The sequence below is a fragment of the Podarcis raffonei genome, chromosome 15 (assembly GCF_027172205.1).
Source record: "Podarcis raffonei isolate rPodRaf1 chromosome 15, rPodRaf1.pri, whole genome shotgun sequence".
NCBI lineage: Eukaryota > Metazoa > Chordata > Lepidosauria > Squamata > Lacertidae > Podarcis > Podarcis raffonei.
In genome coordinates, this window is record NC_070616.1 from 7,668,025 (window position 1) to 7,681,184 (window position 13,160).

Genomic DNA, 13,160 nt, shown 5'->3' on the forward strand with positions numbered 1-13,160 from the left:
TACAGGTAGCCTAAATATTATTTAACATTGTTTTGTGGTGAACAGCTGGACAGAAAAGTTATCTGCTTCTGCCATTAACATTTCTAGCCCACTGGCTCACAGTTGCCCATGTCAGATATTTGCAGCCTAAAAACACCTCCACCACACATTTTGGACCATTTCCCTGACCAGCTATTTACGGTTCCATATAACAGGTTGCCACTTAGCAAGGGTCACTGGCACTTTGTTGATAGATTTTGCCCAACTTGCAATGCTCTTGGAAATTGCTCTATACATACACACCAGGCAACAGCAAACACTCAGAGGCACCAAGATGCCTTGGAAGCAAAACAGGCTGGCCATGCAATTCATTTGACCCCAGTCCTCCAGTGGGACAACCCTCTTTCCACTCGCCATGCACCTGTGCTTCCATTTGTGCTGCTTGGCTTATGTGAATCATAGTTCATGGAAAGTCTCCCAGCAACTGCACCTGTGGATTCCTCCAAAGGAACTGTGAGGAGAAATGAGGGGTGGACTGTTCCTGGCCCCATTTGGAATGGGCCAAATTAAAAAACAGAAATTTAGAAATAAAGTCCAAAAATGTATATAAATGCATCCCTTTGAAATTCTGAGCCTGCTTCAGATTCAAAGGAGCCACACATCTGATAATAGCCTCTACACCAGGCTTCCTCAAACTCGCCCCTCCAGATGTTTTGAGACTACAATTCCCATCATCCCTGAAGACTGGTCCTGCTAGCTAGAGATCATGGGAGTTGTAGGCCAAAAACACCTGGAGGGACGAGTTTGAGGAAGCCTGCTCTACACTCTTGGGATGATAACTGCAGCCCTTCCTTGTCTGGGCAACATTATGAAAGGGTATGAAGAAGGCAGCAAGAGCTTATGGGGAAAGGGACAAGATTTCCCAGTGCCCGGCATGGAGCCATTGGCAACATCCCACTTGCTAGAAGGAACTCCCTCCGTTCATTCCATCACACCTGGAGTATCGAGGAAGAAAAGTGGGTGAATGGGTTAGGAAAGAAGAACTTGAAATTCTTCCCTGGCGCAGATTTTTAACCAAACTGAAGGTGAACTTTCAGGACTCAGATTGCTGGCCTCCTAATACTGAAGTTCCAAGCCAGGTAATACAAAATCTGGTGACAGTGCAAATTTCTAGATGTCGCTTCTAGGACATTTCCTGATTTGATCTGCAGATCACCAGAAGACCCTCAGGATCAGACCCTGAGTGGATAGAGAGATGATGTGCAGCTGCTGCAAAGGAGAGAAGGCCCACATCTCCCCATCTCTCTTCCCAATCACTGAGACTGTCAATGAGAAGTGGGGGAAGTGGGGAAACCGGCCACAATGAATTCATGTTTCACATTTTGTGGTCATAGACATACAGTTCTGGCCAAAGAGAACTGTAAGAGCCAGCCTATGACACACAACCAGCAACAAATGCTTGATGCTAACTAGGCTGATTTAGGGCCCAGAACAGCCAGGCGTCTAAGATCAAAGCCTGCCACACAACAGTTTGATTTAGTGCAGAGATTTACTACCACCTTTTATTTCATGATAACCCTTTATATTATGAGCTTTTAATGATGTTGCATTTACAGCTACGGGAAATTTCCTATCAAGCTGCCAGGCAGCTATAAAAGGCTTAAGCAGAAAATGCTTGTAAAACCTCTTATTACCACCAATCCTGGGCATTTAGGGAAAACTTAACAAGCACTTACATGGGTAGTTGAAGAACAGCACAGAAAACTAATCAGAACCAATAAGGAGGAGGATTTTCAAAATTGCTCAGGGTTGTGCAAATCTCATTTGAAATCACTCATTAGTTTCTCTACTGCTCCAAGTAAAGCACTCTTTAACCAAATCCTGACTAGATGGAACGCCCACCCAGTGGATGACGCGGAATCCTGCCCCTTTAGCCCCACCAGCTGCATTTCCATTTACCTGAATATTTGTAATGTCCCTTCCCACCCCAGTCTTCAAGGGCACAGAAAAATTAAACTGGCAGCTTCACTGAAGCACCAACATAGCTGCCCCTGCCTAAAAAGTCCATGGCACCTGCTGCTCCAGCTTCCCTGTCTTCACGCCAAATCCCTCCCACTTTGTGGCTTGGTTCAGCAACCTTCCACGTGACAGAACCGCAGGGTGGCTCCTCGGGGTCCAGGCAGGCTGCCCTATTGGTGGGTCCCCCCCCCCCTTCTGGTGACCATGAGACCGTCTGAATGTCTGTCTCTGCAGAAAGATGGTGTCTGTTAACTCCTTAGGAATCTTTACCTGGAAACTGGAGCTCCTGAGGGGGTACTTCAAGTCTCTCACTATGAGGCTTTTGGGTAGCTGCAGTCTCTCCTCAGCCTTGGCACCACAAGGCTTAAAGTCAAGAACCCCTGGTGGCTGGGTTAGTGGGAGTGAGGGGCTCCTCCCTTGGGAAAGAAGCTAGTGGTGAGTCTTGTGTTTCTCAGCCCAACCTTTCCTCTTCCACCCATAGTCCCCCCCCCCAGCTTAGGGCCATTTAAGTCCGCTTCATGTACCTGCCCTTCATTGGGCTCATGCGCGCCAGCTGTGCTCCCATCTGCCCACCAGGCTGGTATGTGAGAGAGACCCTTACTGTCTGCTGTTGGATCTGTCACTGGTACCTCAGCACTGTTACTAATGAGCCCAGCTGCACAATGGGCGCAGCAGAAACAATTACAGTGGCCTTAAGGGAGCAATCGGGACTGAAGATGCTAAGGGAGGGGATCAAGTCCTCCCTTAGTATTGCCCCCTTGATATTGAGGGACGATTTCCAATCATCGTGGGAAAGGGAGGTCATTAACGAGGTTCAATCCTGCGGATTGTCTCACCTTTACTTTGAGTCTATGGCGTACAATCAAGCTAGAGCTGTGATCTCCCGGAGACTGTGTGACATTGCCAGACAAGAGGACATAGCCCAGGTAAAACCAGGGATGTTCCTAGGGGACCAGATTTATCGGACCATACCAGCCCCCTACCTTGCAGAAATCCACTATGTGGAATACCGCAGACTTCTTACAGCGGCTAGATTAAATGTCCTTGACTCTGCGATATTGTGGGGAAGGTACAGGGGAGTACCATACGCCCAGAGAACCTGTCACTGTGCCATGGGTGTGGTTGAGTCCACCGAACACATTCTCTTGACTTGCCCTTCTTATGCAGAGCTTAGACAAAATTTTATAGACCCACTCCTATGTCAATTTAGCTTCCTACCAGGAGAAAACCAGGTTTTACATTTGCTGAATAATGTCACTAGAGCTATACCTTCCTTGGTGGCCAAATTTCTTTTTTTAGCTTTTAAGCGTCGCAAGACTATAATTGACTGTATTGATATGGGGCTATCTGTTTAGCCCATTTTAGTGTTGGCTAAGCTCTAAAATCTTCCTGGATGTTTTAACTGTGTATTGACAAATGTACTTTTTTCTGACTGACGGTTGAATAAAAGGTTGATGATGATGAGTCCTGGAAGTTGGTTTTTTTGCTTTTAAACTTAAATCTAAAAACTCCAAAAGCGGACCTGGAACATCCCCGAGTGGGTGGGAGGTCCCAACTTCCCCCTCTTCCCAGTGAGATGACTACCCGTGAGATTTTAGTAGGGCAACCAAACTTCTTCCCAACCATTTCAACAGCTCAGCATTTAATAATGTTGCCATCACGCCTTGGAAGTAACTGGTTAAACATCTGTTCAACCTGGTATACAATAAGTCAAAATACCAGCAAATGTGACTGGGCTAATCCAGGGCATTTCAGGACAGCCTGAAGCCAGTCATGTGACAACATAAAATCCTCCCCTTGTCACGGCAGGGTGAAGGAGGGAGAGGGAAACATTCAAATGTGTGTATTTTTAAGTGCTTTAATTTTTATTCATGAATGACCAGCTGAGTGGGGAAGCCTTATCGTTACAAGGCTCAGGAGCGACAGACTTTTCCCAGTGCTGTGCTTGTGGAGGATGCTGCCTATGGACTGAAAAAGGGCTGGGGAAGATCTCCTGTCTGAAACCCAGAAGAGCTGCTGCCGGTCAGTGTAGGAAATACTGAGCTGGATGGACCAATTATCTGACTTGCTAGAAGACAGCTTCCTGAATTCCTATAATGCCCATACTGCATGGAGACAGGAAGATGAAGACCAGCCTAATCTATCCTGCATAACAGATGTGGATTGGTAGGTCTCTGATCCAGGAATAAAATAGATTGTATGTTCTGGATAGAGTCGCACCTGCCTTGAAAGAACAGATTTGTAGTCTAGAGGTGCTCCTGGAGCCAACTCTTTTAACTGGAAGCCTGAGTGACCTTTGTGCAAGGAGTGCCTACTATTAGCTTTGGCTGTTCCTGGATAGTAATCCTCACTCTACTAGCCTCCTGACTGGAAGACTGTAATGTGCTCTATGTAAGGCTACCCTTGAAGATTGTCCAGAAGCTGCTAACTAGTCCAGAATGCAGCTGTAAGACTGCTGACTACTACCAATAGTCAGGACCATAGAACGTAAGTCCTGAAGAACCTGTACTGGTTGTCTATATGCTTCTGATCCCAATTCAAAGACTTGGAAGGAACCCCAAGGTTCGTCCAAATCCCTGCAATCACAGCTAAAGAATTCCTGACAGGTAGCCATCCAATCTCTGCTTAAAAACCTCCAAGGAAGCAGAGTCCTTCGTAGGTAGTCCATTCTACTGCTGAACCTAACATCAGAAAATTCTTCCTAGTGTTTAGCCAGAATCTCCTTTGAATCCATTGCATCAGGTCCTACCCTCTGGACTAGCTTGCTCCATCGTTCACATGACAACCCTTAAGAGATCTGAAGAAGGCCATCATATCCCCTCTCAGTCTTTTCTTTTCTTCTCTAAACTAATTCAACATGTTAACCTTGCCATATAATAAAGCCTTTTACCTTAAAACCCAAATTCCTGAAGGATCACCTTTCTGTCAACCTGCTCATGTACTGAGATCAGATTGAGAAGTTCTTCTCGTGGTTCCACCATAAGGGGGAGTGCATGGCATACTGGCACAAGAAAGACCATTTAGAGAGGATTCTGGTATTGAACCTACTTGAGTTTCGGTGCCTGTTAAAGAGGAATCTTTTTTTTTATCCAGGCTTTTGGAGGAGGTTAGGCAATGTTGCCAGCTGCTATTTGTGTGTTCACCTGCTACACTAGTATTGTATGCTGTACTAAGGATGGCTTGAGTGGCTGTTTTAAGTTTATATTGTTTGATGCTTGATGTTCTGCTGTAACCTGTCCTGGTACAATGAAGGGAAGGCTTACAAATTTAAATAAATAAAGACAAATGGCAGCAGCTGGTCCCTCCCTCCTCATGCCATCATGGTTTGCAAACAACATCTTGAATGCCCACCATGTTCTGTTTTCACAAATTTGTGCCAAAGAGAAACAAAAGTTTTAGAACTGATTAAAGAACAGGAGGCGAGTAGAAGTGTGTGTGTGTGCATGTTTATGGAGGGCATCCAGGCTGTGCCATATCATTTCACACTGATGAAAATTAAAATGGAAGGGCCTGGCGAATGATAATTAAACTCACTCTGGCTGATTTAATATGCACTTTGGAAGGGGGGGGGGATGTTTTATGCCATGCAGATGTTGCCGGCACCTTTTGGGTAAACAAAGTGGGTACAGAGCTGGAAGGATTAGGTCACAATTTGAAGAGCTAAGCATGAGCTGGGGGGGAAGGGGGGGGGAGGAACAGATCAAGTGCTGCAGAACCAAAGCAGACTGCCATTGTTTGCTAGCCAGAGGAAAGGCTGCAGACCACAATAAGGTCAGAATCCCCAGGGAAGTTGCCCTTTGCAAGCCAGCCCAACTGAAATCAACATGGATGGTCGTGCTCTTTGTGCTACTGCCACAAATTTCAGGGATGCTTGTGCAGGAGACCTTTGTCCCGGGTGTGTAGGACTCAGACATCTTTTCCTAAGGGAGTGCTTCTGCTGTGTGGAAAGCACATCACCCCAATGGTCCAGATGCAGAATTTTGTCCCTGGGAAAACATATAGCTGGGAGATTTAAAAGCAAACGAAGAGCCCTGCTGGATCAGATCACCAAACCCAGATGCTTCTGGGAAGCCCACTAACATGCCAATAAGGAAATAGCTGTCTGTGCCACTAAACATTTCCCTTTTTGTGCCATTAAACATGAAGGAGCCATGAAGCTCTGAATCTGAGTAGACACATATAGACTAATAATTCATATACTGGTCAAATTTCTCTTTTAAAATTATCTAAGCTAGCGGGCGATGTCCTGTCTTGCATTAGTGAATGATGCCCTGTGTGTCTGTCCTGACCCTACTGCCAGTTAGTTCCATTTGATGACCTCCTGTTCTAGTATCATAAAGCAAGGAGAATGTGATGTTTATACCAGAAAGGTCAGAAACACTGTCCAGCAGATACCTATGCAACAACATTTTATCTACCATTCAATGTAAAAATAAATACTGCATGTTGTCCAGGTTGCCCCATCTCAAAGGGATATACCACAGCTGGCAAAGGCCAACCAAAACAATCAAGTGGGTGCAATCCAGATGTTCTTGACTACAATTTCCATCAGCCCCTATCATGTTCAGCCGTGATGGGTTTTGTAGGCCTGTAGCATCTGGAGAGTGCTAGGTTGGGGAAGATGGGGCTAAAGCATTTGAGGACTTCAGCTTAGGGGGAAAAAGGGACTAAGGATGCATCTGAAGACTGATGACAAGTTGAACTGTTTTCCTTTTTCATTCCCTTGTTACTTTGTTAACTTCTGATTTTTTTTTTATTCCACCTGTGATTTTTTTTTAAAGCAAAATGTAAAGGCCAAACTCTTCCATGCTCAAGTGCTGGAGCACAGGTGTGGCCCTTTAAAACAAAAACAAGAGTATCTACTCCCCCTCCCCCACACCCCAAAAAGCATTCCAAGGGGATGGAAATTTGGGCCACAGTCATGACCAATGTTATTAAAGCACTAAAATGTATTACTTTTTTCATTATCTGGAAAGGCTCCTGCTCTCCCAAAGTTCAACACAAAAACAGAAGCAAGGTCACTGTTTTGCCCAAGCTATGACCTTTAAAAGAAATGCGTGTTCAAGGTGGCTTTTGTCTTGTGAATTTTAATTATTCTTCATCTGTGCGATGGATGCGTCTTTCAGTCCGTTTGTGCTGCCATTTCATTTTGCTTGCATGGAATCCAGGGAAACCCAGTGAAAATACACACAATTTACCTGTTTGGCCATATACCTGTCTGCATGGTGGGGGAACGTGACACAAACTGAAAGCAGGGGCAAACTGTATGCACAAATCCAGTTGATCCTTTCCATTTTTGCAAAGTGCCTTTAAACTCAGATTAAAGCCATGTTTCTAAAACAAGTCAAACCAACTGTGGTTGAGTTAAAAATACTTTCCACCACCCCGGTATAGACTTAAAATTCCCTTTTCAATTTTTTATTTGCGGAATAAAATGACGGTGGTGCCACTGATGTGACCCAGCTAAGGTGGGGTGTCATTCAATTGTGGGGTTTGAGCTGTACACCAATACAACCAAGAATGCTCTCTGTCGTGGACCGTAATGATTCAGTAAGTAAGTAAGTAAGTAAGTAAGTAAGTAAGTAAGTAAGTAATAGATGGAAGTCTCATCAGAACTGCAGTCTGACAGATTTCACAAATTTTGATGAAACCTGCAACTTTCAGAATTAAATAAGTTTTTGGGGTCCTACCCAGGGTTGAACACAGCTAAGTCAGGATGTAAAAACTCCATTTGATCACCCTCTTCATTTACTCATTTTATGTGTGTGCGCATTCATGCATGGACACCCCAACACTGCAGACAGGTCTAGCTTGGCCAAACCAGGGCAGATTTCATGAGCTGAGAAAAACTAGCACCTAAATAATTTCATGGTCAGAGCCCTGCGAAATTAGGCATGAAGTGAAGGAAGGCCCCAGCAATGTTGTACTCTTATTCTTGCATGTGATTTGCGTTAATGTGATTTGTGTGTCATTCTTTTTTAGAGAGACCGGTAGCAAACTGCAGTGGATGGACGAATTGCATTTACTTTACAGTAGAGTGCTACTCACTCCCATGTGTTAATAAACAAACAACCCCAACAACTCATCGAAAAACACTTTTCAAATACCTTCCAGAATAGACCTGGAAACCAAGAGCTTGTCCACGATTGATCTGAGCTTCCTTCTGAGTATTTCTTTGTTTATGGATTCAGCGGGCTTTTCGTCATCCCAGTCTCTAAAACAGGGGTGGTTAACCCATGGCCTGCAGGACGTATCCAGCCCCAAAGAGGTTCTTTGGTGCCCCTTAGACCTCCTTTCCCCAGATAGTCCTTTTTCACTAACTGCTCCATAGATCTCCTGCTGTGATTCTGTGATGCAAAAGCTTCACTGTGGCTCTCCAAGGACCCAGACCACCAATTTGTTCATTGAAATGTTACCATTATCTTTTAAAAATAAAATAAAAACTACTTTATACTTCCAGTCCCCTGCTGTTATGCCAAAAGGTTTTGTGACACTGCCCCCCCAACCAACGGACCTTAATAACAAAACGACACAACAACTTTTGACCACCCCCACTTTGACGTGTGACTCTTAGTATGGGTTTACTATGAGTCAACGTGGCCCATTTTCAGACTGAAATAGTTAGCTGCTGTTGCTCTAAAATATTCTTGTGCCCATGAAGCCTATTTTTGTTTAACATGGACAGCTAGGATACTCAGAGGTCAGCATGGCCCATTCTTTGTGCTGTCATAACAACAAAGATACAACCCACCAGTAATCTACATATTCCCATTGCTTTTATACCTTCATTTAAATATATTGAACTAAAATGCAACATTTAATCTGCAGCAAAACTTTGAAGCATGTTGAAAAGAGTTGCCATGCTTTTTACTAACTTATGTATTATTTCATTACATTGTTATTGGTACTGGTTATTTGGTGCAACCGAATTGAAAGTGCAAGCTAAGAGAGCAAAAACACAGCTTGTCTATTGTAACAATTTATTATCACTTTTTCTACCTTTTCTACAAGGATTTTTTTTTACCAAAAAAGAAAAGCAAAGAAAAGCACAGATGAACTACTTACAAAAGAAACCAAAGAAATTAAGAAAAAAAAATCATACAACAGTTAAATGTCTGCAAAATCATGCATTCTAGGACAAGATCACAAATGCAAAGCAAATAATAGCAAAAAACCCTCCCCCGCAAAATAATAATTAAAAAAGCCATACAGGTTTCAAAAGCCATAGCTTGCAAAAAAGGTAAAAAAGAGAAAAACTAAACAGTTATTACATCAAGCACCATTATTAAATGAACAGCACAACTCCGATTGCAGTGACTTTGACATTTTAAACAAGTGAATTAAACATATATTTAAAAATGCATCACAGTCCTACTGTAAGCATGCAGCCAATTTCTCACAAACTTAGGAAATAAGTAGAAGGGCCTGTTTTCTTTGTTGCATTATCAGTATAGGAGGGTGCCCAGACTTGTCATACAGCTGGAAAGCCAATTCCCATGGAAGTCTCAAAGCCACAGAGCAGTGACAGTGAGGCCCAGCTGTCTGAACTGCAGGCAGCGGCTCACAAAACAGAATGCTCCTTCGGTCTCTGCACACAGAGAGCTAGCATGTCAGGAGGAAGGCTAGGTTGGAACTCAGCCATCCAGGTTTCTATGTGCAGGGAATGGCCCTGTGCAAAGGATTCTATCACGGCAGCCCCGACCTAATGTCTGAAGGTGGTAAGCCCCTTGCACAGATGGACCACCCACCTCAAGGGCCAACCAGGCCTCATCACAACAAGTCAGATTAGTTTGCCAAATTGGCTGCCAGCAGTTCACTCAATTAAGCCTGGGAAGGGCCGGGCTGCTGCTAGCCAGGAAACGTGTCATGACCTGGCATCAGGGATTCTGCTTTCGGCAGCAACTCAGTGTCAGTCGTACGATGAACACCAAGGTCCATGAGTTGATTGGCAAGGCAGCTTCACATTTAAGAGGGAGTACAACTGAGTTCTCTAAGCAGAGCTCTTGGTCAGTTATTTGAACCAGTGTTTATGGCTTTTGTGGTGGTGCGGAGCAGGCCACAGCATAATGGCTACTGAAAGATCCATTCCAAACCAAAAGTGACCTCCACCAACCGGATTAATTTTAATCAGATTCATCCTCCTCATTTGTCCAATAGCTGTAGCAACCACCATTCTGAACGGCAACAAGGGATAGCTGCTGTTGCGTCTCAGAGGCGATGTATAGCAATAATTGCCAGCCGAAATCTCCTTCCGGACTTTTTAAGGTGGGTCAAACAACACATCTCAGTGAAGACAAGAGAATTGTCCCTAAAAGTTTGTGAGAAATTGCAATGCCTTCACCCGCAGCCAACCCTGATGTGAGTTACATTCCATGTGGGTATTAAAAAAAAAAAAACTCATACAAAGCAGGGGATGGGGGAACAAAAAGAAGGAAAAATCAAAAAGCAGGAAAAAGATATGGAGATTTTCTTTTTTAAAAAATAAGAGTCCAGTCAGCCAAAGGAGTCAGTAAGAGCAGCATATTTTTTTCCAGTGGATACTGATATTAATGTACAGACCACCCAGGCTTTCTCTCTCTCTCTCTCTCTCATTAGCACTGCAGTAAACCCCGATTAATTTGTTATGCATCTTTAAGAACTAGTTGATAAAAATTATGTCTTGTGAAATCGGCAAATAGTCTGCAAAGTGAAATAAGAACAGAAATTAATAGATTAAACTGTAAAGATAAGTCCGAGAACTTTTTTTTAAAGGGGGAAACAGGATAGCGAGCAATTTCAATTGGTTTCAAAAAGCATAATGGGGGGTAAGGAAACCTAGAAGTGCAGCCTGATCCCATCCATGTCTATTCAGAAGAAGGTCCCATTGAGTACAATGGGGCTTACTCCCAAGTTGTATGCTGAGGATTGCGACCTTAGTTGTCAAAGTGCGTGGCATTCCTTCCACCTTCCCAGAAAGTGACAGACACCATTTCTTCCCATGAATTATTGAGCAAGTGACAAGGTTTATATATTATATACTAAACGTGTATACCACTTTCTGACATGTTTTTTTTACAAAGCAGTTCACAATTCAAGCAATAAAACCACAACATAAAATAGAAATGAAATCAAATAAAAACAGGCAAGGTGACACATTATAGAAAGGAGAGTCAAAACAAGCAAGGCTTAGGACTGCAGCATGAATAGTCACCTTAAAAGGGGAAATGCCCCCCCCCATGCCTCCTAAAGGCACAGAGAAGGAAGAAAGAGGGAAAGAGAGAGAGATGGAGAGGCAGACAGGTGATGTTCCACCACTTGGAGGTCATGGATTTGGGAGCCACTTCTCTTAATTTCTCAGGAGGAAGGGTATTTGCAAGAGGCACTGCTCCTCTGATCTTGATACCCTGGGAGAGGGTTGTATCGGGGGTAAGCATTCTTCCAAGTGACCAGGGCCTACCTAGACCAAGTAGGGCTTAACCATCAATGGCAATGTCTTCAGCTGTGCCAAGAAAACAACTCATGGCCACCAGTGCAAATGTAACACAGCCCCAGGAGACACTCCGTGCCAAGAGTCCAGCCAATGCCGTTGTGGACCACTTGTAGGTCAACTTCATGCAAAGGAAATTAAAGGAGCTTTGCCAAGAGGTTATCGAGGAGAATTATGAAGACACCGCCACACGTAAAGCTTGAAAAAGAAATTCTGGCCACATAGCCAGAAGCAACACCCAAGAAGCAACCAGAAACACCCCCTCAAAGCTGTGGATCTATTCCTTCTATAGAATGGCTACTCATTAAGGTGCAGACTGACTAATTGCCTACTCCCAGATGGTGATCCACCTATTGCCAATAATCGTTTGTTGCAGCCCTGACTCTGTGGACCTCTGCTCAAGAATGCCACAATTGCAAGGATTTGAGGAAAAGGGAAAGGGCAGCTGGGTTTACTCCAGATCCAAACATCACCTCTTTCCAATGGTTTCATGCAGACGTTTAGTACCAGAGCAGACAGAACAGAGCCCTATGGACAGCCCCAACAGATACCTCCACTTGAATAGCGCTAGAAGTCCATCTCTCTCCCTGTTTCCTGAAACTAACGCAAAAGTCAGGTGTAGGACCCCTGCAAGGCAGCGTTCCCTATTCCCAATCTTGTCGTCTATTCCAGAAGGACACTACAGTGAATGGTACCGACAGATACTGAAAAGCAGAGAATCAATAGTATCACACTTCCTCTGCCCCCCATGCAATAAAGGGTGCTTACATGGCCAAGACTATTTTTGCCACAAAGCCAGGCCTGAAAACAGATTAAATGTGTCCAGATAATCTAAGAGCACTTGGAGATGACCAACCACATGATCACCTTCCCCAATAAATTAAGATTAGAGGCACCTCGCCAGAAACTGGTAAGCACTGGAGAGCACTTCTCCCTGCGAAGAAGAGCCTATAAGCCTGACAGTTTCAGACACTACTTCACTGCCAGCAGGTATCAAGCACTGAGGAAGATGAATTCAGAGCACAAGTGGTTATATCAACCGCCCCAAAGACCTTTTCCACATCCTCAGTCCTCAATAATGGAAACTCATCCAAGCAATAAGAGGCAGCCAATGACTCCTGGGGTTGAGACTGTCACCCCTGAGAAGGCCAAGTTGACACAGATGCCAGAGATTTTATCCAAAAATTATTTTAAAAACATGCCACAGAGGCGACATCATAAAGAAAGCAAAATGGCTGCAGCTAAAACAAGCAAACAACCTCCCCCCAAAAGAAACCCACGTTCCCCTCTACTCAAATAATGAAAACAAACACGCATAATAGAATAGGTGGATTGCAGCATTGTTTCACCTGACAAAAGTAAATATCATATTACCATGCAGTGTCAACTGGCATTTTATTTGCTTAAAAAGCAAGCAAACAAAAAGCAAATTTGAAAGAGAGCACTTAGTGGCGGGTCTGCTGGTATCAAAATATAAAAACCAACGGCAGTCCTGGGTTCTCTGCAATTGTAACTTAACGGCATAATATTTCAGTTTAATGCAAGGGAGAAACCTGGCAATGCCTCAGGGTAAGCAGACGTTTCTTAGTTTAGTTAAGACTTCAGAACCATACTATTTTTATAACATCAATGGGTCTACTCTTGAGTAAAACTTTTTTGGGGAGAAAATCCATACTATATTTAGGTTCCATACTGT

At 43.9% G+C, this 13,160-nt stretch overlaps 1 protein-coding gene across 29 annotated transcripts in view; it reads right to left on the reverse strand.

Moving 5' to 3' along the window:
- MSI2 (musashi RNA binding protein 2) overlaps positions 1-13,160 on the reverse strand; it is a 398,612-nt gene that overhangs the window by 57,008 nt on the left and 328,444 nt on the right. The window contains exon 11 of one of the 29 annotated variants that reach the window (XM_053366606.1): positions 10,010-10,677. The exons of the other annotated variants lie outside the window; for them this stretch is intronic. Coding sequence (XP_053222581.1) covers positions 10,637-10,677 — 41 coding nt within the window. The 3' untranslated portion in view covers positions 10,010-10,636. Of the gene's footprint in view, positions 1-10,009; positions 10,678-13,160 lie in introns of those variants that run through there. 29 annotated transcript variants of the gene reach the window in all.